At 46.4% G+C, this 23612-nt stretch overlaps 2 protein-coding genes and 1 long non-coding RNA gene across 6 annotated transcripts; 2 read left to right on the forward strand and 1 right to left on the reverse strand.

Moving 5' to 3' along the window:
- Nucleotides 1-139: 139 nt before the first annotated feature.
- fsbp (fibrinogen silencer binding protein) lies at nucleotides 140-4084 on the reverse strand. Of its 4 annotated transcripts, none has more exons than XM_030347770.1 (5): nucleotides 3762-4084; nucleotides 3198-3615; nucleotides 2380-2939; nucleotides 1988-2192; nucleotides 140-1627 (listed from the first exon to the last, which is right to left on the reverse strand). In XM_030347770.1, exons 3-5 carry the CDS (start codon nucleotides 2425-2427, stop codon nucleotides 1062-1064), a joined length of 819 nt encoding a protein of 272 aa, XP_030203630.1. In that variant the 5' UTR covers nucleotides 2428-2939; nucleotides 3198-3615; nucleotides 3762-4084; the 3' UTR covers nucleotides 140-1061. The 4 variants fall into 4 exon arrangements, with proteins under 4 accessions (XP_030203630.1, XP_030203705.1, XP_030203561.1 ...); XM_030347845.1 differs by having other exon boundaries at nucleotides 2380-2435; nucleotides 2750-2939; nucleotides 3198-4063; XM_030347701.1 differs by having other exon boundaries at nucleotides 3198-4063.
- A 56-nt stretch (nucleotides 4085-4140) lies between these two features.
- wdr6 (WD repeat domain 6) lies at nucleotides 4141-9585 on the forward strand. The gene is made up of 7 exons (XM_030347502.1): nucleotides 4141-4271; nucleotides 4446-4541; nucleotides 4625-4777; nucleotides 5012-7874; nucleotides 8021-8098; nucleotides 8325-8441; nucleotides 8636-9585. Exons 2-7 carry the CDS (start codon nucleotides 4472-4474, stop codon nucleotides 9321-9323), a joined length of 3969 nt encoding a protein of 1322 aa, XP_030203362.1. The 5' UTR covers nucleotides 4141-4271; nucleotides 4446-4471; the 3' UTR covers nucleotides 9324-9585.
- A 1239-nt stretch (nucleotides 9586-10824) lies between these two features.
- Nucleotides 10825-12682, forward strand: LOC115546584 (uncharacterized). Its single transcript, XR_003977245.1, has 3 exons — nucleotides 10825-11643; nucleotides 11734-11793; nucleotides 12513-12682. It is a non-coding gene; the product is annotated as an uncharacterized LOC115546584 (long non-coding RNA).
- The last annotated feature ends 10930 nt before the right edge of the window (nucleotides 12683-23612 follow it).

The following is a 23612-nucleotide window of genomic DNA, read 5'->3' on the forward strand; positions in this document are numbered from 1 at the left end:
ATCAGAAACATAAAGCTTTACAAATATGAACTGATATGATACAAGCCGGTATGTTTTGAGAACCCCCACCAAAAAAGCGAAAGAATATATAAAAGTAAGCATTAGCATATGTCTGAAGAACATTTAACCAATAAACTGATTTCAATTTAGCGGCTTTTAATAAGAATTTTTTTCCATCAACTGTGATTGTAGTTATTGAGCATGACCGTTAAGACAATTTGACAAAAGACGCAAATTAGCCTTCTAGATCTTGTGCCTTGAAACCGTTAGCAGTTTGGGATTATCCTGAGCTTGTGACTTCACATTCTCTCGATTTGCGGCCCGAGCCTGATGAAAGCCATTCTCAAAAATGTAAAATTGGACCAGTCAGCGGTAGGGGGAGGAGTTAGCATTGATTGAATAACGATGTTAAAGGATAAACAGTAATTTGCACAATACTTATTTCAATGTTTCTGCCTTATGTACTATTCTATTTGGCATGAGCGAAGAGACCAATAGCGTTACCTAGTCATTTATTCAGATTGGCTCAAATTCTTAATGTCAGGCCACGCCCATATGTGAAAATCCATTGCTTAAACCTCTGGATGGTTTCACTGTCACAAGGCCATCAAACTGTACCAGGCAAACATTTACAAACAAGTTCAATATGGGCATCCAAAGTAGTACAATGATATATTACAGTATTAAAAAAAGAAATGACAATATAATCAGAAAATTTAAAATCTTCCAGATTTGTATTGACTTTTGAAATTATTGCCCTCAATAATTAAGATAATTTAGAACCATACTTATAGTCCTCCATTAACTCGATATTGTCTCGGAGCTTTCAAACAACAGCAGCAAAATCAACAATCTCTTCAGAACAAAACGACATCAGGGATTGTTTCAAGATGCCGACACATTCCCCGCACATTAAAGCAGTGGGTACAATCAGTTGGAACGTAACAAAAAAACGAATGATATATAAAAATAGTCTTCCCCATTTTTCTTATGAAGACAAACGGGTATAAAGTCAATAATAAAAAATAAAAAAAAACATTTAAGTCCATCTCGTTGTGACGTCACACAATCGCCCCCTCCTTGGGCGCTCGCTCGCCGCTCCCCCACTCGTCCTGGTCGCTGCCGGAGGACGACGACGACGACGGCGGCGGCGGCGGGACGTCCTGGCCCATCCTCTTCAGCTTGGCCCCGTAGTACCTCCTCTTCATGCGGTAGGCCCGGGCCTTCTCCCGGGCCGCCCTGCCCTTCTCCCTCAGCACCTCCTGCTCCCACACCAGCACCCGCATGCGCCGCTCCCACTCCAGGCTCTCCATCTGCTCCCTGCGCCCCTCCTGCTGCTGCTGCTGCTCCCCCAGCATCTCCACCCGCTCCTCCTCCAGGGCCTCCACCCTCTCCCGCTGCTCCCGCTCCCGTCTGGCGAGGGCCGCCGCCGCCGCCGCCGTCACGGAGCGAGGCGTGCGAGGAAACTTAGGAGGGGGCGCCGTGTCTCGCAGCGCCGGCTCCTCGCAGCGGCGTCGGGCTGGTGACGGAGGCCGGTGGTGTAGGGGGGGCTGCTGGGGAGCGTGGAGGAGGAGGCGGGGAGGGTGGTGGTGGGGATTGATGTTGGGAGGTTGGACCCTGGGGACACCTGGCGAGGTCAGGGTTCAAAGGTGAGTGTCAAGTTATGGTGGGGATGACGTTGAATACTGACCGCAACAGTTTTGGCATTAAAACTATTAAAACGTGTGTGTGTGTGTGTGTGTGTGTGTGTGTGTGTGTGTGTGTGTGTGTGTGTGTGTGTGTGTGTGTGTGTGTGTGTGTGTGTGTGTGTGTGTGTGTGTGTGTGTGTGTGTGTGTGTGTGTGTGTGTGTGTCATTAAGCCAATGTTATATGTGGATGACATCCACTGAAATGTCCTTGAATCAAAAATCCCAAATCAAAAAGTTTAACCTCAAGTAAACCTTTTTTGATTCGTAAATAAACAGTCTGTGTGTTTTACTAAACGCACCACAGTCGACACTGCTTTGGCTCGGCACGCCGCGCGAGTCTATGAAGCTGGTCGGGAACGTGACCTCCTGGAACGAGGCATTGTGGGAAGCGGAGCTGGCGCCGAGGACACTGTGCTCCAGGTCTGCCGACGGGTCACTTCCTGTCAGCCGGTCGAAGGCGTTGAGGTGCAGGCCGAGAGCCACCGGCTCCTTCTCCTCCTCATCCTGGGAAGGCGGGAACCGTGAGGTTTGTTTATTACCAAGCGGTGGTGACGCCCCAAAGCATCGACCGTATCCACACCAGTGTCTCGGTGATCCCAAGTCAGACGTCCCAGCTGAAGTCATCCTACCCTACGACGACACCCCGCTTAGAAAATGTAATGTATACGTTATAGCAGGTGACTGCTTTTACCTTGATATTGCCGTAGCCATTCACATGATCGGCGACATTCATCACCATGATGTGACCTAACCGAAGAGGGGGAGCGAAAGAAGAAACGTAGCAAAAAGACAGACAGACAGAGGAAGAGAAGATGGGAATCAGAGGGTGGATGAGAGGAACAATTATTCAAACAGTAAGCCGGTGTTTCCCTCTGGGAATAAAGAGTACCGCAGCCATGGTGATCACTTAACCAGCATCTACTCAGAACGCCGACACAATATGGACCCTTTGCGTGTGATGTCACTTTTGCATTCGCCGTCATTTGGGGTGTCAAGCGAGGGCTAACCAGGGGGGGTACTACGTCAAGGCTCTCAGGGTTTGGCTGGTATGTTTGGCTCACGTTGTGGGGGGTTGTCGTCACGTCCAAGGAGTGTGGCGACAGTGGCAGCAGCATCATCCTGCGCCTTATCATTGCTCAACCGTCTTTTGGTTTTAAGAGCTGCAGGTATTTTTGGTTGACGCGGAAATTAAAGTTTTCCCACCACTGTTGGAGAGTAGTCCGGGGACAGTGGAATCCTACTTTGTTTACCCTAGAGGAAGAGGAAAGCAAATGTTACAACTGTTTAAATCGACCGTCACATCGATGCAACTTTTGTTATCAACACTATTAACTTGATTTGTGCTGCTATTGCATGAAAACACTTTTATGTGTTACTTAACATGTAATATTAAATCAAGTAGTAAATGATGTTGATGAACTTGTGACTAAGATTGTAAGATTGCTTGCAGCCACTTTTTAACGTCTATTTACTAATTCATACATGTTTGAGAGTTTTTTTAAAACTTACCCGAGATGCAAAGTGCACTGTGCAGACTGAGTCGACTGGGCTCCAATGCAGGCACGTTGCGTTTCACAGCTGTCACCCAGTGCTGCGTTCTCTCCAAATCATGGGGATATCGGTCAAATGACACAAGCGAGCCAGGAGTCTTCCATTTGTGACACCCAACAGCAACACAAGCGTGCACCATTATGGCCAAAGTAGAGCGGGACTATATAACCTGGAAAACTGCACACTGGTTCTCTCAGGCTGGCAAGCCTCGGCCCTAGGCTTGGTCCGCGCCTGACACCCAAAATGGCGGTCTGAATGGAATAGTGACATCTGCTAGGGGTTTTAATATGTTTCGGTGGGTCTGTGTGGTTGCTGATCCGACCACCTAATATCAACACACACACGCTTGCATGGGCATCCTCGTTTGCGTTTGTTGCTGCAGTAAAGAACAAGGGGAACACGAATTACAAAACCCAACCTCTCTACTGGCAAATGAACATGGCCACAGATACGAGATGTATTGTTACCCACGAGATGTGAACATTGCTGTGGTGCACATGTATGATCTGTGGATTGGACTACCTTCTACGAGCTTGCGGACGGCTGCTTTATGGCCACAGCCCGCGGCGTGGCTTGTGAGGGCTGCCTCTCCCATCGTCTGCAGTTTAATTGCTTTGCAACAAGCTTTGCATCTGGCCAACTGAATGTCTTGTGGGTCTTTGACGAGCCAGTCTTTGTATATATCCTTGGAAAGCCACGCAACCTGGAATTTACATTTTCCAGGCATGTTTATGGCCGTAGAAAGTTCGGCACTGCAGGTCCGCAGCGCTTACAATGGTCAGGAGAACAGAGTTTTGCGTCTGTCACGTGTGACGTTCACCCCATCACAACAGTGCTTAGCCAATAGGCGGCCCTGTTGGATCCAGCTGACTGTCCTATAACCGATTGTGATTGGTTAAGATACACATGCGGAAGAAGGACCATGGGAACGGCGTGGATGAATTGGACAGACACATTTTCATATAGCTGTCTGTGAGAACGAGAAGCGCCTACGGTTGGATTGTAGACACATTTGATCACGTATAGCTCTATGTAAGTAAAACAAGACATGCATAAATATATACTGTGTTTCATTACAAGGAAAAAACGTATTTACTGACTGTCGGACTTGTTATGCGGCTAACCTGCAAGTTATAGTTAAGTATCCAAGTTACTCAAGACCTCCTTCTGTAACGTGATACTTACAGTCCGTCTTCGCTCACTCAGGATGGTAATAATTACCTAGATCCACAATGGAAACGGTGGTGTTAATTGCTCCAATCACAGCATTGGAATTTTTCTTGGAGGATTACCTACTGAAAGGTAAGCTCTTCCTCAACCGTTATTTTTCTGTTTTTCTCTGCACTTGCCCATTCCCTCTCTCTAACTGTTTACTCTTCTCACAGGCGAGGGTCCAATCTTGACAGTTTTCAGCCTCCAGTCGCGCACTAGAGCCTCAGCCTCGATTGATGTTCTTCAGCACTATCGGATTCATGGTGTCCGCCCCAAATATAAGCACAAACAACCACAACAGAACCATGAGGCAGAGGAAGAAGAAGGTCGGGCAGGATTACTCACAATTAACCTGTTATTACTTGAAACTGCATCCCTTAGCTGTTTATTAGTCAAATAATCGTCATGTATTTTAGTCTCATTCAGCGAAATATTTATTTGGTTTTACTTTTTTTATTCACTGAATATGAACCATGCTTTCTCCTCCTGATCGTGACAATCATGTATTTTCGTCAATCTTTATCAAGCATCTAATACATGTCCTTGATCTTTGCCCCCAGGAGGAAGCTCCGCCACAGAGCCCGACCTCTATGACTTGGCGGTGTTTGGAGGTAAGGGTGTGCGGTTGGTGCGTCTCATCACCCAGCTCCACGGTGGGGAGCCGGTGCGCCTGGAGGCCCACGGCCCCCTCATAGAGCTCCGAGACTGGATCCTGGACCTCTGCTGGCTGACTCAGGACGGCCGCGCCCTCCTCGGCGTAGCTCTGGCCCATAACAGCGTTCTTCTCCTGGACCCTCACGGAGGGATCCCCCTCGCTCGCTGCGGCTGCCTGGATGGATGTCTGCTGTACTCTGCCCTGCTGCTGGTGGACCAATCCTGGAACAACTCCGTCCTGGTCGGGGGGACAGTCTTCAACCAGCTGGTTCTTTGGAGACCCAACAGAAGGGCAGAGGAAGCGGAGGTGGTCGGGGAGGAAGGGGGCGACCCCGAACGCAAAGCCCCCGTGGAGAGGCGCTTGCTGGGGCACGGCGGCGTCATCTTCAGCATCTGCTACCTCCGGGCGAAAGGCTGGCTGGCCTCGGCCTCCGACGACCGCAGCGTGAGGGTGTGGGGCGTCGGGGCTCTGGGGGGCCCTGGTCCCACGTGCGGGGACCCGGACCCCGCGTGCCTCATGGTCCTGTACGGACACCAGGCCCGGGTGTTCTCCGTGCACCTCTCCCCCGGGAAGGTGTACAGCGCCGGGGAAGATGGTTGCTGCCTGGTCTGGGACTGGTCCCGCGGCGGCGGGGGGAAGGTGGCCCAGACCTTGAAGGGCCATCGGGCCGGCGGGATCCGAGCGCTCGCCGTGAGCCAGGGAAGGCAGGAGGACGGCACCAGAGCGAGGTGGGTGGCCACCGGGGGCGCGGATGGAGGAGTGAGGCTGTGGCGGGTGGAGGAGACAAAAGTGGAGGAGGAAGACGACGATGAGGAGGAGGAGGAGAAGGAGGAGGAGGTGGGGATGGCTGCCACAGCGGCCCTGACGGACTTGAAGTTCTCTGGACGAGGTACGCCCAAGGGGGTGTGCGTGGTAGAGGACGGAACCGCAAATTGGGCCCGGAGTAAAATCTTGGCATGCACTGACCAGGGGGCAGTGTACCAGGGCTGCTGTGCGGCCGCCGGACAGTGGGACTTACTGTGGCAGGGGGATCGGGCGTACCAGTCCTACTGCGTGATGGAGGTCCTAACCATCACGGTGAAGGGTACCACCCAACGTAAAGCTCACCTATGTGCGGTGGGGAACCTCAGCGGCGGGATCCACGTCTTCGACACGTCCCGTCCCCAGTGCGGACTGTCTCTCAGAGGAGGGGACGGGAAGATCCACAGCCTCGTTTGGGTCGAGGGACACGCGCCCCACGCGGGGTACCTGCTAGCGTCGGGTTCCCACGGCCTGGTCCACCGCTGGTGCGTGGAGGCACGGCCGGACGGAGACTCGGGCTCAGTTCTGATCGCCGAGCCTCGCCCGCCGTTTGCTCTGCCCCCCTGTGCCAAGCGGTGGTTAACCAGCGCGGTGCGCCTCCGCAAAAGTCCACCGGGGGCGCTGTGGGTGTGTGGGGACCGGAGAGGATCCCTGCTGCTGTTTCAGGAAGGTAGCAGACCACGAGGAGGAGCGGGGGTGGACGAGGAGAGGGAAGATCCAGAGGAAACAAACTGTTGTGATGAAGAAGGGAAGGAGTGGTCGGATGGCGGCGGGAAGAAACCCGCAGGACAGGGTGACCCGCCCCTCCAGCCTCTGAGCTGTCTGTTTGGGGTGCACGGGAAACAGGGGGTGACCTCCGTCTGCGAGCACCGGGGCCTCTTGTACAGCGCCGGGCGGGACGGCTGTGTGCGGGTCTTCAGGGTTCGCCCCGCCACACCGCAGTGGGTCCTCCCGGGGGACCGCCGACCCAGCGCTGGGGAGATCATGGAGCCCGACGGCGGGCCTCAGCTGGAGGTTCTGAGGGTCCAGCGGGCCTGTAAGGGCATGGAGTGGCTGGAGAGGGTTCTGATCCTCGCACCTCCTGAACACTCGACGGCCGAACCACTCGGGGACGAGGAGGAGGAGGAGAAAGAGGAAGAGGGAGGAGGAGTAGAAAAGGAAGGATGGCGTCACAAGCAGGCCGCGGAAACTAAAGCGGAACAGGAATATACAGGCAGAGGAAAAAAGGGATGGCACGACGGTCGAGAGTGCCGCTTTGTCGTCTCCGGGTTTCAAGCGGTCAACTTCGTGGTGTGGGATCCCGTGAGGCAGGAGAGGCTGCTGACGGTGCCTTGCGGCGGCGGCCATCGCTCCTGGATTCTCTGGCCCCCCTGCAAGAGCTTGTGGCCGGGCTACGGCGCCCTGGTCTTCATCAAGCATGGGGCCGTAGTAGCCACGCAGCCCCCCAGAGAGGCCTCAACCTCGGCCGGGGTGGCCGGCAAGACCGGGGCTTGCGGCCTCAGAGAGGGCGTTCATGGGATGGGCATCGGCTGCGTCTGTAGGCTGGGGAGGGTAGGGGGTACCGGGGACGGGTCTCAAACTACTCAGGGCATGGGGTCGGATGAAGGACACTGGGAGGTCCTTGTGACCGGAGGGGAGGACACTAGTTTGACCGTCCTGGCCGTCCAGCCGAGCTCTGGAACGGTCCAAGTGTTGTCCGTCATCACCGACCACATCTCCAACATCCGCACTCTGGTGGCTGTCATGGACCCAGCTGGCGCGAGGCCCGGAAAACACTCGCTCTCTGCCTTGCTTGTGTCCGCAGGTGGTCGGGCTCAAATGCAGTGTTACCGGCTGCTGATTGGATGGGACGAAAAGAGGCAGGAGCCTTATTGTCAGGTGATTCAGGTGGCCAGTCACCGATTGGACGAGCAGTGGGAGAAGAGGCGGAACCGACACAAGACGGTGAAAGCAGACCCAGAGACGAGGCAAGCGGTGTATAAAAATTAACACGTGATAACTTTAGTTTTTCCTCTTCTCAGCGATTCAAGATCATACTTTAGTCTTTACATCTTTAGTTTTTTGACAAACTTTTGGTCAAATCAATGTTTATGTTGTATGTGTGTGTCTCCAGATACATGTCCATAGCAGTGGTTAACAGCGACACCGCGACAGCTGTAGTGGCGCTAGCCTGCAGCGATGGAGCAATCAGGTCAGTGCCCCAGGAGACAAAATCATGAAGATTTAAAAGAAAAACAGGAATTTGTTTGTGTGATTGATTTTGTTTCTGTTTATCACCAGAAACGGTCACTTTCATTTCTATTCTTGTCCTTGCAAACACTTTAACATTAATATCATATTTTATCATTTGAATCCACTTTTCAGTCTCTGACTCATTTACTAATACTTTTCTTTATCATCTGTCGTTTTTTTGCCAGATTGTTCTCAATCAGCGAGGTCAAAGGCCAATTTGATTTGTTATGGGAGAGTTTCTACCACCAGCGCTGTGTGCTCAGTGTCGCCCCCTGCTGTCTGGCAGACGCTATAGGCAACAGGTAAGAAGAGGTTTCTTATGGGCAGAATTTTATCGCATCCCGGCTTATAAAATAAGAAAAGATTCACTTTATTAATGCCAGAGTTTTAAGACATATTAACCGTGTCTGCTACTTTATTGAAAAAACATGTTTACATATTTAGCGCTAAATTATGTCCTTGTCCCAACATGCCGCCTTCTCTTTGAATCTCACAGATACAGACTTCTTCTTAGTGCAGCAACTGATGGCAGAATTGCATTGTGGGACTTTACCCCAACCTCATTACTGGCTGGAAATTTGAATTCGAAATCGAACACATCCGCGCCGCCCGGCCCGTGCCTCACCTTTCCCGCCCACCAGAGCGGAGTCAACTCACTGGCGGTGTGGCAGGAGAGAACAGAGGACGGTTGCCTGGTAACCGTCGCCAGCGGGGGCGACGACGGACAGCTGACCCTGTCTGTGGTTCAGGTGCGGTACCCCGAGGTGCAGACAGATGGCGGCAGAGTACTTTCACAAGAGCACCACCGCAACCACCAGCTCCTCCTCTCCCAGGCCGACCTCACCCTCCTCTCCCAGTCCCGCGTCTCGCTGGCCCACTCCGCCCCGGTCACCGCGCTGAGCCTTCTCTACCCCGGCTTCCTCGTGTCCACCTCCCCGGACCAGAGGGTGCATCTCTGGAGGGTGTGCAGTACCGGCCTCCGCCCCACGGGGGCGCTGTACTCCCACGTGGCGGACGCGGCCGGCCTGGCTGCGTGGGGGGGGGAGCGGGGACCGGGTGAGGGGGGGGAGGGGTGGGTGAAGGCCGATCCTGGATGTGAGAGCAGGGGTCTGGGCCTGGGGGGGTGGGTGGTGGTCTGTGGTCAAGGCCTACAGCTGCTACACGTCAGGACGTCTTCACCGTGACAGAAAGTGAAGAAAAGCATATATATTTACAGGGACGATTTGAGAGCAAGTCCTGTGTGTGTGTGTGTGTGTGTGTGTGTGTGTGTGTGTGTGTGTGTGTGTGTGTGTGTGTGTGTGTGTGTGTGTGTGTGTGTGTGTGCACTGTTTCATGATGTACATTTTAATGCATTTTATAAATCCTGCCAAATAGATGGATATTATACTCTATGTTGTTTTAATATTGTTAAATATAACTAATAAATATTAATTTATACAAATTTAATCCAGAACTCCTGTGAATTATAGTTCTGCACATCAATGTGAAGACCATAGCCAGGGCCGTAGCACCAAATCCTGGGCCCCTATACTATAGGTACTGATGGGCCCCCCTGCGCCAGGTTGTTGACGGGGGGGGGGGGTCCGGAGCGAGCGATTGTTGACGGGGGGGGGGGGGGGGGGGGGGGGGGGGGGGGGGGGGGGTCTGCAATTGTTGACGGGGGACGGGGGACGGGGGGGGGGGGGACTGGCCAGAAGGTAAAGAAAAAAAAATAATCTTTTTTTTTTTTTTTGGTCATGGGCCCCCCCTCTGCCTTGGGCCCCCCCACAACTGTCCCCTTTGTCCCCGCAGTCCGACGGCCCTGACCATAGCGGTTATATAATTGGGCATGTGATGCGATTATAAAGTGAATGTAATGAAAACTGAATTTGGTGAATATTTAATAGCATTCAACAAAGTGTGTGTGTGTGTGTGTGTGTGTGTGTGTGTGTGTGCTGTATCACAAATCTCTTTCATTTATTAACTTCGAAGGAGAATGTGGCAGGAATCTTTCTGCATGTGTGAGTGGAGAATATATTACTTGCGTGCGTGTGTGAGAGACGAAGCGAGACAGCGAGATCAAAGATGAGGCCTATAATTCGATGTGGCGCCGTGTTGTGTTGCTGCTTATTTGCAAAGCAAAATGCTAATTCCATGCTAACAACTCGAAGAGAAATGCTCATAAGTGGAGGTTTTGAGTTATACTGGTGTGTGTGTGTGTGTGTGTGTGTGTGTGTGCACGCCCCTCAGATCTGATTGGAGTAGACTGAGTTGTTGGTCAGCGCCCGGGCACCAGTAGTGCCCGGGTGCTGTTGAACGTGCACCAGAGGACGCAGTATTTCTGTAGTTTGTGTATCTCCCCAGGCGTGTGTAGTATGTGAATGTGTGTCGGACAGCAGGTGGATCCGTTGTGCGCTGAAGCAGAAGGAGATCAATGTCAAGACGATGAGCTTTGTGTGTGTGTGTGTGTGTGGAGATGGTGTGCTTTTTAATTGAATGCAAGTGTCCGGATGGGTGCACACTTGCATAGGAATGAAATTGTATTCTGTGTGTGTGTGCGTGTGCGTGCGCTACCCGTTCTAGGTAGGTACAGAGGGGCCCATTGCTTTCCATCAATATTTCAACCTGATATCATATTGCCTATTGTCCTGCAATCTCCTCATCGCAGAGATGGAAAGGAGAGAGAGAGAGTAGTATGAGGTTAGGAGATGAACAAACCATTCAGACAGAGAAGGTCACTGTAAAAGAGAGATATTTACATTTGGTCAATGTATGAAGAGTGGGAAGCAAGGAAGAGGAGGAAGACTGCACTACCCTTCACCCCTCTGCAGTCCTGTTCAGGGAGCCAAGCCCGTTGCCCCAGCAGAGAGGGAAACAGGTGGGCGTGGCCAGGTGAGAGCGGGAGGCATCAGAGCGTAATGGCTCCTTTCACTTTATCAATGGGCCGTTGTTTGACCTCTTAAGAAGAACTCATGACCTTACCTTTTAAAGATTTGTTAAGGACTATCCCCCAGGCTCATTCAAGAACCATGAATTAACTTAATGTAACTGTTTCAAATACATTTTCATGTTCCTTTAGTTCCTGATCATTGGAATTGAAGTTGGTTGCCTAATGTTTGGCTGTAAAACGGTACAGATAAGAATAGGGAGGGTGAATGCACTGTGATAGGGGACACGATGTGGTAAGTGATAGGGGAGACCCCATGCTGAGAGAGAGAAAGAGGGAGGGAGCGAGAGAGAGAGAGTGAGAGGGGGAAGAGAAGCAAAGGAAACCAAAGACTTTATGTGAGACGAAGAATTTATTAGACTTTATATCGCACTGAAGAGGATAAGAAAGAACAAATTCAATAAAGGAATATCAAGGAATTACTAAGGCTTTACATAACATTACGTAGGGTTAAATAGAGTGGATCAGCGACAGAAAGACAAGTTAATGCGTGGATGGATGAGTTTGAGTAAAAGGGAGAGGGGAAAGTAAATGAGGATGGAATTAATGGACGAATCAGAAGTAGACGTGCATGTGTAGTGAGTATTGTGCTAATTACAACCACTAATGAGTTTGAGGAATGTACGTATTTACTTTGAATGCATCTCTTAATTCATTTTCATAACCAGGACTTATGATGTCACAAGAGCGCTTACCTCTGATTGGATCTTCGAAAAAAAAGAGTGCAGGTAATCACTTGTGATTAAGACTCATGATTTTATAAATTGCAAATTGACAGATTAGCCTGGTATTGATTATGTGATTATCTTTTAATTAAATTGCTAATTGCCCTCCAACAGAGGCTAACTCAAAGTAACAGAGCACATGTCTCTCAACTGTGAGCAGTGTGTGTATGTGTGTTAGGATATAATGGGTGATGACGTAGTATTATGTAGTTGGAATGGTAAAGTGTTTTTATAAAAAACGGTGTGAGAATGTTGTGGTTTTAAAATACGACGGTTTTTTTTCATAGGTGTATTTTAGAATGTTGTGGTTGTTTATTAGAATGTCCAAATGGTTTGAGAATGTTTACATGGTGTTGTTAGAATCGGTCGGTGTGAGAATGTTTATGTGGGATGTTTTTTAAATGTTGAATCACAGACACAAACTCTCTCCATCAACCATATGAACAAACAATCGCACAGACATATTGCACACAATTTGAGCAAGAACAAAATGGTTTGTTCTTGCTCAAATTGTGTGCAATATGTCTGTGCAATTGTTTGTGTTTCCCCTTTCCCCTTATTCTTATTGTATTTTAGGTTGCCTATTGACAACTGGCCGGGGACTACAGCTGGAAATGAGCAAAATAGGCAAAAGCTGCTCCTTTGAGCGTCATCAAAGGGGACTGTCCACGAAACTACAAACAAATAATCTAAACTAAACCAAACGTGTTGTTCCCCACCAGCCAAGGCCTCAAGCTCCGCCTCCGCTGCTCCCCAGCGCCCCCCCCTGGCCGGACTTAGACGGCGCAGCAGCCGGCCGTCCCAGCCCACCTCCTCGTCCTCCTCCCACCCCCTCTCTCACGCCTTCCTCCACGCCGACACCTCCATCACCCCCTGGGGAGGGCTCCTCCTCTCCGAGTCCTCCTTCACCTCCATCCCTCCTCCTCCCCCCCCTCCCCCTCTTCCTCCACCTCCCCCCCCCTCCCCCTCCTCCTCCTCCTCCCCCAACTCCGGTCCAACCTCGCCTGCACCCGCCTGCCCCCCCCCCTCGTCCCGCGGCCCCCCCCCTCTCGCCACGGGCGGCGCGGGGGGGGCAGAGAGGTGGGCGGTTCGAATCCCTGCTCCCCTTCCTTGTTGAACCGCGTGTCGGCCCAGATGGAGAGCCCAGGTAGCATTGCAGCGTTGCTAAGTGGTTAGCCTATCCCTGTATCACTGCAGTATCTCTTAGTTGTATTAGTATCAGCTAATATTACACCAGCCCAAGGTGTTCCTCGTAGTTGTCCTTATTCCCTTATCATTCCCTAGCATTTAGTATGTTATTACTATTGACTATAAAGATATTTAGAAACTTTAGTCTGTCCTCTTGTGTACTCTAAGTAGGTCTTAGTAGGCTATCGACTTAATTTACAGTTAGTTGACCATGGGTAAATTGATATTCTTTATTTCTTTGTGTATTCTCTCTCTCTCTCTCTCTCTGTCCCTCTCTCTCTCTCTGTGTCTCTCTCTCTCTCTCTCTCTCTCTCTCTCTCTCTCTCTCTCTCTCTCTCTCTCTCTCTCTCTCTCTGTCTCTCTCTCTCTCTCTGTCTCTGTCTCTGTCTCTGTCTCTGTCTAGGGAGGGAGGCCAGGGAGTTACGGGCCAGGCGGAGGCCTGTTCCGCGCATGCCCCGCCTCCCCCCGCTGCGTCCAATCACCAGCCTCAGCTTCACGCGCAGCTTTACCTTTTCCTTTTTCGAGCTGCCGGTCCACCAGACGGCCAGCTGTCGCGCCGAGCGGGTCCGCCACGTCATGCTCCTGCTGAGGCAGATGCAGTACTGAGCCCTGGGTTGGCTCTCCCTCTCTCTGTGGGTCACAGTGGGGCTTGTACCAGGGTCGAGGTTTCACATCAACGTTAGCTTTTGGTGGGGGTCTCCAAATCAGATGCTAACAAGACAACCCTGTTATCCATCGCCTGTCTCCCAGTGTTAGACCCCCCCCCCCCCCCCCCCCAAGTCTCACGGTCAGACTTTAGCAATGCTTGTGAGTGACTGTGTGTCTGTCTGTCTGTCTGTGGTGCGTACGTGTGCCTGCAAACCTTTTAATCCTACTAGATAATATATAAATGAATGCCTTAGTTAAAATGAACATAATTACTAAACATGAACACCATTAGAAAATCTTTAATCGTCCAGTAGTTAACTTTCAATAAACAAATTATTAGTTAATGCTTTTTACTGTCGAATAAATGTTTAATAAAGGTATATTAATCGGTAACCCTTCCTTTTACAGTCCCCTAATAACTAGGTATTTACCTGGTAAATATATGGGAAATCATAGATATTATTGGGTAATTAGGCTACCACTAGTAATAATAAGGTAAAGAGGAACTACAGCTGAAGAAAAACCTCCACTATTGCCCATCAACTCATCTAAGTACCGTGTATTTGTAACTGTTTTAAGTTGGTAATAACTCAGATATAATTGTGTACTTCATAGGAAAGTAAGCAACCAATTCTTAGAAACAACTCTTCTATTACCCATCAATTCAAGTTACAACTGTAGTTATCTGAGGTTTATGTTGGTAACAGCCAAAGTCTAATTATGTACTATCTAGAAATTAACATAGTACTTTCCAATAAATTACTTTTTCTTATATTGTTATTGTTCACAGCTACACCCATTTATAAAAGCTTTATTCGACTTACCTCAGAAACTACGAAATTGTTTTTATTTAAGTTGAAAAATTACAGCAATACTTACCTGGTAATCTCTGGAACAATTTTTCCTCTAGTGTCATGGTACATCTCCTTAAATACTGGGTACGAAGCCTTGTTTGTTTCCATGGTTTTACCATGTTCTTACCATATCTTTTGTAATAGATGATTCCATTGTCCATGGAGTTAACTTGTACCATATATGTTCTGCAACGTTACTGAGTAAAACATGATAATTTAGTCAGTAAGTAAGCTGAAACTGTATTGTAAAAGGAAGCCTTGTTTGTTTCCATGGTAATACCAGGCTCTTACCATATCATTTGCAACTGGTTATTCCCTTTCCATGCAATCAACACAAACTTGTACCATATGTTCTGCAACGTAAGTAAAACGACAATTTACCCAGTAATTAAGCTGAAAACTGTACTGTAAAAGAAAGCCTTGTTTGTTTAAATACCTAGTAATTAGGGGACTGTAAAAGGAAGGGTTACCGGCATACTACCTCAGTCTCTATGGTTATTCTGTTTTTTTATATCATGTTGATCTTGTATAATGTTAGATCCAAAATAAAGTGCAATATTGCAGTTTCCAACGCAGATTGTGAGCATGAATAATATTCTTATTTAATCATACCGTGTTTTTCCATGTGGGTAAGTTTGCATTCCTAAGACATTCAAACTATACAGTAATATTCTAGAGACAGATATTGTATCAAAAGATCAAAAAAATAAAATAGAAATAAAGATCACAACCCCGTCAACGACTACTAATGACGTACGGTCACTGGGTCTTGAAGGGTTGTCCCATTTCATAGGTTTAGGATTGAGGGGTAGGGCTAGGGTTAAGGGATTTGGCCAAGGGGTGTAACGGGATTGGGCCTAAAGCTGTAGGAAAACTTAGATCTGACTGTATTTAGAGAAGAAACCCCATGGAACGTGTATGAAGGCTTGCGCCGTGTATCCAAAACAAACGCAACAAGATTCCATGCACCTCATTCCTTTGGGTCCGATGCATCGGGTTCGATCCGATTCTATCAGTTCAGCTCAAGGACGCCATTAACCCCGCCCATACCTGTGTGATGTTGAGCTGACATTTAAGTCAAAACAGTTTTCAACCGTTTGAAATTGCCTGGTTACCTTACCAGTGCCGAACCCTGATGGTTGACGCTCTGACTGTTTACCGTCATAGGCAGAGACGCCGGGGTTAACAGGAGAAAACCAGCGATGAATTCTCTCTCCACGCAAAAAAACAACACGGTCCTGACATTTTGAAACTCGTGGTTACCTTGTCATAGTGACTCTACACAGGGCCGAACCCCGGCAGGGAAGTTCCCCTTTCCTACACATTTAGATAAATCGCTAGAAATGTTGTGCAATATTTTTTGAGTGACAAGAAAAAACGGCGAGGGGGTGGGGGGGGGCTTCTTCTGCTTTTAATGTAACACCTGGTCAGTGCGTGTGCGGTAGCCTATGTTCCGAGGTCTATCGCACTTAGGCAGGCATGCACTATCACGCAGTTACGCAAAATAACTAACAGACACGGAAAGGCATGCACGAGGCCTTTATGAACGTTCATTGATATTGGCTAGTCGTTGTTATTAGTTAGCAACATTAGCCTCCTTAGCAAACCAGCTCGAAAAACAACAAAGCACCTCTTTACATTGTATTGCACGCACAGCAAGAGCAGCAATGTAATCAAGTCTGTAAGAGCATTTAAAATCGACATTAAAATGACCAACCAAGCGACAGAAAATTGAATTTGCAGCCAATATCTTTCCGACATGGGTCTGGCTTGCCAGGCTACCAACGAGGTACAAATACAAAGAAAACAAATCTCTTCACGGGCGCAGCCATTTTTTTGAGAGCGTCATCACTGCTCTCGGTCTACTCTCAGAATTCCGAGGGATAAAGATAAAAAAGGGAGTGCCTCTGAGAAATGCCACAAGAATTTGCGGTGAGATTTCCCAACTTCCGACTTGGAAGGCATGCGTCCGAGGAATCTGGAACACACTGGCCCTCACTTATCAAACGAACGTAGAAATTAGCGCAAATCTGAACGCATGATTCATCTCACGATAGGACCCACGTGAGATTCACAAAACTTTCTTATCACACCAATCCCAGCGTACGAAGGATCTTGGTGTTGATAAATATGGCGGCTGAGATCGATCGTAATTAACGTAACACGCCCATATAAATGCACGTCTTCAGAAGTCTCGCCCCTAACTTTTACGACATGGAGGAACGTCCAACGGTAAAAAAAGAGAGGAATTTTTCCGAGACCGAAATTGAGACGCTCGTGTCACTGGTGGATGCGAACCGTCTGGTTTTGTTTGGTAGCCAAAAAGCTGGCATTAAAAGCAAGCAAAATAATGCTATATGGAAGGAAATAAATGTTGCAGTGAATAGTGTTTCCAATGTTCATCGGGCTAGGGAAGAGGTTTGTTAATTTAATTAATTAAATAATAAATTAAATGTAAAATTTCTGTTATCCAGCTTAAAACTATGACATATATGCTATTGTTTGCATTGCGTTAAAGTTATTTTATTCCGAATAAGGTGAAGAAAAAATGGTCCGACATGAAGCTCAGCACCAAAAAACGTGTTGCGGCTGTGAAGCGGGCCAGTTGAAAAAGTGGCCAGGGATCTCTGGGCATCGGGTCATCTGGCTGCAGGCCAGCGCAATATTATGCAGAACCATAGACGGATTATGACATATCGGGCCCCTGGGCACGTGGACTCCGCAGGCCCCCCCCCCCCTTCCAACATAAACACACGCACCCAGAATACACACACACACTTATTGGCGATAATAAGTCATTGGCCTATACCTGCAACTCAGCAGGATTTGTAGCACAGGAAAGGCAACCTCACAATAATTATTACAAATAAATGCATCTTTATTTAATCAAAAAAATGCATAATCGATGCAATGTCTGGCGATTTGAACGAATTTCGAATGCACCGCTTTCAACCACAAATAAAAACGACTTAAAGCAACTCAATACGAACAGTTCCTTACATTAATTGACAGTAATGCATTTCACCTATGAAATGCATTTTTTCCGGGCTCTGTTCCGTGCAAAATCTTCCACGATATCATCAAACTCCAGTGCATTGGTAAGGTCGCTCTCAATTGCCATGAGAGAAAGTGCCTTGAGGCGTTTTTGTGACATTTTCGTCCTCAGTTCAATTTTTTATCCTGGACAGAAGAGAGAATGACCGCTCCCCTTCGCAATTACTGACGGGCAGAGTCAGAAAAAGCCGTAGCGCTACATACACATTTGGAAACATAGATTGCAGTCCACAATCGAGTATAATTCGTAGCAGTCCTTTTGGTTGCATCATCTCAAGGCTTGTTAAATGATCTGAACTGAATAAATGAATTGCTTCAGCGCTCCACACAAGACTGCTAGTCTGTGTGAATCTCAAAACAGAGAAACATGAGCATATGATTCACTGGGGTTTGATATTAATATTTTTAAAAAGCAAACATTGGTCACTTGTCATCTTCATCATGTTATTCCCTTTCAAAAAAAATAACATAGCCTATGTTCATCTTTCAAGCATGAATAAAGACACCAAGTCTCTCTGTCATGACTTTTTCAAAATTCTTGTAAAACTTCTGACCCTTGGTATTATGTTTATTTAAAATAAAATAAATAACTTATTAAAATAAAAAAATAAGAAACAAATTCCCATCTGCCCCCCCCCCCCCCCCCCCCCCCCCCCCCCCACACACACACACACACACACACACACACACACACACACACACACACACACACACACACACACACCTTTTATAAGCTGAGGGCGTTTCCATGAGTCTCAGGACATGTTTCAGCCTACTTGTTGATTAGCTCACATTTTTATGCCAAAGAAACATGCCCTCAGCTGATAAATTAATGCCAGCATTTTTTTTCTACTGAAAAGTAGCACCCATGCCAACTTGTCTGCTCCTTGCAGCTTATCATGCTTATCATGCTACGCAGCATTACAAGCCCCTGCCGACTAAAACATGACGCAATTCAAGAGGAGGTGTCACACTAAATTTGTTCCGGCTGCCAAATTTGTACCGGGCGCGTCATCCATACGTAATCCATTCCAAACCTGCCTGTCAGCAGATGATCGCGTCGTCCGTTGCCGGGCAGGTTTCAAAAAACATTTGCGCTCATGTTGCCAAAGACGAAATAACATGATACAGTTAACGGATCGCTAGATAACACTTGTTTTTACTTTATATTTGTATTGTATTTAATTGTTTGATCAAATTTAGCTAGTAAACTGAGTGTTTAAAGCGGGTTTCAAAAAACATTAGCGCTCATGTTGCCAGAGACGAAATAACATACAGAAAACGGATCTAGATAACACTTGTTTTTACTTTATATTTGTATTGTATTTAATTGTTTAATCAAATTTAGCAAGTAAACTGAGTGTTTAAAGTAGGTCAAGGAAACGAAATATAGCACATTACAGATAACGGATCGCTAAATAGAAGGTTCGCGAATGTTCGTGAACCTTTCACGTCATTCGACGCGATCGTCCGTTGCCAGGCAACGGACGAAGCGATCATCTGTTGCCAGGCAGATTTGGAGTGGATTACGTATGGATCAGAGCTATAGAGAGAGAGAGTTGCGACACTTCCGTTGGACTCCGTTGTAGCGCCTACTTCCGGGGTATGGAGCCTCGAATAGTTCCAAACAACCATTTTACGGCGTAGGAGACCGTTCATTTCCATTGCTGGCCGCCGAGTTACTTCTGAGGTAAATTGATTAAATAGCTACCTCTTTTGAATTGTCAACTGTCTATATTGTATCAGAGGCCCTTTATGATGCATATACTGATCTTTATTTGTAAATGCACAGCGTAATTATATATATATTCATCTTGGTAGACGACCGATTGCTTGCTAGTTTGTTAGCTCAACTTCACCATCTGTGAAGGTATCTCCAGGGGTAAATTGATTAATAGCTACCTCTTTTGAATTGTCAACTGTCTATATTGTATCAGGACCTTTTATGATGCATATATTGATATTTATTTGTATATGCACAGCGTAATTATATATATTTTTATCTTGGTAGACGACCGATTGCCTGCTAGTTTGTTAGCTCGACTGCACCATGTGATGGTATCTACACCAACAATTACAAAGTTCAGTACTAGTGAATCTAACTTTTATTTAGTTAGTTATTTATGTTGGATTACTAGGATAATTTAGGTTGATTTAAGGACGGGTTTTATGATGCGATAGCTAGTAGAAATAACAGTGTTTGTTTAATTATATCCTGGAAAGGGTGATGTTCAGCACATGAAGCCCTACAGATGCCGCCGATTCAACAATGCTGATTATGATGGGCGGTGAATTTAACCTATATGGCTTTTTCGTTTTAACTTCTTGTTGACTGAATTGTTTCTCTTTCTTAGTGCCAAATTGATTCTCTTTCTTAGTGCCAAATTGATTCTTTTTTGTTTTGCAATAGCCCTCTCTGCTCTCCTTCTCATTAATTTTTCCTTTTCTAGTTGCCTTATTAGGTCCTCCACAGTCGCCCCATCAGTCCCTGGCAGTCTGGTCCCTGGAGCAGCTGGCCCTGGCAAAAGTTATTCCTTCACTGTTGACCCCTGACTGACCCTCGGCACACAAATCCCTGGATCACCTGCCACTGGATCGCCTGCCCCTGAATCACCTGCCCCTGGCAATGTGGCCTCTTGATTGCTCTCTGTGTCTCCTGTGATGTCCTTTTCAACGCTCTTGAAATCCACCTAAATTTCTCCCTCAATCTCTGTAACAATTACAAGGTAATGTTGATGCTATATGTATTTTGCCTTTGCATTTGCAACTACTGTCATCTCCAATGTAAGAAAATGAATTAAAGCAAAACATTTCTGTAATGTGAATTAAATCATCTGCCACAATCAGAAACCAATACAATTTATAAATGGATCTACCGGCAATTGGGTAGAAATGTGTCGATTATCTACATTGTGTGCAAATCCTCAGAGAATCCCTGCCTTCTGGTTGTTTTTTAAACTGAATGTGCAAACATGAATTATGTAATCTCATTAGGAGTGTAGTCTATCCTAGAATTACATGAAATGGGGAATATTGTAAGCTGCATGGATCATACCGAAGTTTAATTTGGCGCAATATGGGTGGTCCGTTGCACTTGGTTCCGGAGGCACCCTCACAGAAGGGGGTTTCCTCCTCTTCGGTTTAGGGCGATGGATGAAAACTGTTGGGCCTGCATCGGGCCTCAACTTCAACATCCTATCTACTTTTGTGGCTTTGAATTGGTCATTTCCAAAGTGTACCTGTAGGTAGGCTTTAATATCAGTTTCCGTTGCACTTCAAATATCATTGGAAAGTCATAATTCTCTACACTACAATTATTATGCCCTTTGAAATGCTAGCAAGTGATCTGAACATTACGTTACATCGTTTTTGACTGTTGCTGACTGTCAATACGTTTTGACGGCTGACCATTGCCATCCATTTCTCCCTGCGCTCTTGGTCCTTGGGGAAGCCGTGATAACCCTTCTCGGACCGATTGGAGCATCCAAATGCTGCACAGCCAACCATGGTATGACCATTGATCTATAAAATGTTAGTTGTAACCAATGAACCATGACACCATTGAAGATCACAGAGCGGGTAACAACTGTTCCTCAACCACTTATGCCCTGACTTTTGAGAATAGGTTAGAGGTCAGAATTCATGACCAAACGAGGATCCTCCCTCCTAAACCCATTTTGAATTTCCTAGGGCTATTCTAAGTATTGTAATGGCATAAAGTATAGTATATTTGCAACGTTATATGTTAATGGTTTGCCCTAAGTATATAGTGTTCCCTGCTGTGTCCATTGTTGAATCTGTTCGCACAATCGCAATCACTTGTTCTTGTCACACTAATTGTTTAATTAAAAAAAATACAATTTCATTCATCCAAGCGTAATGAGTTGTTATTCTTTAATATATTTGATACTTTGTGTGGCTTATATCTTTAAATGATCATGGTAGAACATCTTGAATACTTTGATTTCAACACAGATGTAAGGTACAAGTTAAGGTTAGGCCAGTATGCTAACACGAACGTGTAGCTTTCCCTCCAAAACTTAAAAACGTATCTAAGTAATAGTACTTATAAATAGCTTTCAGTTGCCCCCCTACCGCTCTAAATGTAAAACTGACATTTACAAATATGCAATAATGCAATAACAGTTAGACAAATACTTGCCTGTGATTTTTTCATTCATATTTACCATTTAATATTGAAATCTCTGCTGTCGTCCCATAGAATAACATTGAAAGCGCGGCGTGTTTGGAACTATTGAGGCTTACATGAACCACGTGACCACCCTGTCGGCGAGATCATAGCGTGTCGCAACTCTCTCTCTCTATAGCTCTGGTATGGATGACGCGCCCGGTACAAATTTGGCAGCCGGTACAAATTTAGTGTGACAGAGGCATAGATAGAATCGCCTTGTGGTCCACAGTCATTTATTAGTCATCTGACAGGTTTTAAAATAATAACAATTATTATTAGCTGGTCAGGTTATAACACAGCTGTTATAACCTGACCAGGTTATAACAGATTTTTACATACATACCTGTATTGTGCAGGAACTACTGAATTGCCTAGAAGATCAATTGGTGGTTCTCACTGTTTCCAAACTTAATATATAATATACATATAGCCCATATAATTTATCTATATAATATATAGTATTATGTCTTTCTGCCCATCTACATCTCTACTAAAACTCTGTTTGCAATCTGATCCATTCCCCCCGACCCCAGTGTGTCCAGGCAGGAACGCAGCAAAAGTTGATTGATGACGCTCTCCCATTGACTCCCAGCAAAAGTAGCCTACATGCTTACACCATGTACCGGAACTTAGTAAAAGAAAGCCGCGGAGAGAATCCCAACGAGGCGTTTCTAGGCAGCTTGGTAACAGTGATTTGCGGTAGTCATTTACTCCCCCTCAGTGGCGAAGCTAGACCTCTTTTGGGTGGGCTCAAGCCCACCGAAACTTGCCTTGGCCCACCCAATCATTTCGTCCTCAAATCTAATATTCTACCTTCTTTTTTTTACACAAGCAATGAGAGAATGGATGATGTACACTAATGAACAGGCACAAATGGGCTAGTGAAATCGAGCACAACCTTCCTGCAGGAATCTCTAACCTCTGATTGGTGGGTGGGCGTCTCCTGTTTGACAAAACCAAAAAGGCAGCACGAGCAAAGTTAACATAGTTTCTGCTGTTTAGTCTGTCAAAAAGACTTGCTAGTCTTTATCAGAAAATCCACGATTTCCAGCTGTGTTATAACCTGACCAGCTAATAATAATTATTATTATTTTAAAACCTGTCAGATGACTAATAAATGACAGCGGACCACAAGGCGATTCTATCTATGCCTCTGTCACACTAAATTTGTCCTCTTGAATTGCTTCATGTTTTAGTCGGAAGGGGCTTGTAATGCTGCGTAGCATGATAAGCACGATAAGGTGCAAGGAGCAGAAAAAGTTGGCATGTGTGCTACTTTTCAGTAGAAAAAAAATGCTGGCATTAATTTATCAGCTGAGGGCATGTTCATTGACATAACAATGTGAGCTAATCAACAAGTACAACATTTTCTAATACTATGAGACTCATGGAAACGCCCTCAGCTTATAAAAGGTGTGTGGGGGGTGTTTTATTTTAATAAGTTATTTATTCTATTTTAAATAAACATAATACAAGGGTCAGAAGTTTTACAATAATTTTTTATCGTACAAAGTCATTACAGAGAGACTTGGTGTCTTTATTCATGCTTGAAAGATGAACAGATGGTTTTTTTTTTGAAAGGGAATAACATGATGAAGCTGACAAGTGACCAATGTTTACTGTTTAAAAATAGGAGTCTATTTTTAAAAGTCTAATAGCAGTCTTGTTTAAATGTTACAAATTGAGTTAATAAACTGAACTTGGAAATTGTTTAAGTTGTTGCAGATGTTATCTCCGCTAATTTTATTAATCTAAATAAATAAATTATTATGGCACTTAATGCAAAAACTGCACTCCATGCAAGAGGCTAAACAAATATCGAATCAACCCGCCCCCTATTAGATAAATGTTTTTGATTGGCCCAACCAAGCCATGGAGGTCTGTCT

Source organism: Gadus morhua, chromosome 1 (genome assembly GCF_902167405.1).
Source record: "Gadus morhua chromosome 1, gadMor3.0, whole genome shotgun sequence".
In the NCBI taxonomy this organism is placed as follows: domain Eukaryota; kingdom Metazoa; phylum Chordata; class Actinopteri; order Gadiformes; family Gadidae; genus Gadus; species Gadus morhua.

What these genes read in the sequence shown, in the direction of transcription:
- fsbp (XM_030347627.1), bottom strand. Translation starts at nt 3,966, where the DNA reads ATGCCTGGAAAATGTAAATTCCAGGTTGCGTGGCTTTCCAAGGATATA. An exon ending in ATGGCTACGGCAATATCAAG is followed by an intron (nt 2,193 to 2,379) that starts GTAAAAGCAGTC and finishes CCGCCTTCCCAG; the next exon opens with GATGAGGAGGAGAAGGAGCC. An exon ending in CCAAAGCAGTGTCGACTGTG is followed by an intron (nt 1,628 to 1,987) that starts GTGCGTTTAGTA and finishes TGACCTCGCCAG; the next exon opens with GTGTCCCCAGGGTCCAACCT.
- wdr6 (XM_030347502.1), top strand. Translation starts at nt 4,472, where the DNA reads ATGGAAACGGTGGTGTTAATTGCTCCAATCACAGCATTGGAATTTTTC. An exon ending in AAAGCAGACCCAGAGACGAG is followed by an intron (nt 7,875 to 8,020) that starts GCAAGCGGTGTA and finishes GTGTGTCTCCAG; the next exon opens with ATACATGTCCATAGCAGTGG. An exon ending in GCAGACGCTATAGGCAACAG is followed by an intron (nt 8,442 to 8,635) that starts GTAAGAAGAGGT and finishes TGAATCTCACAG; the next exon opens with ATACAGACTTCTTCTTAGTG.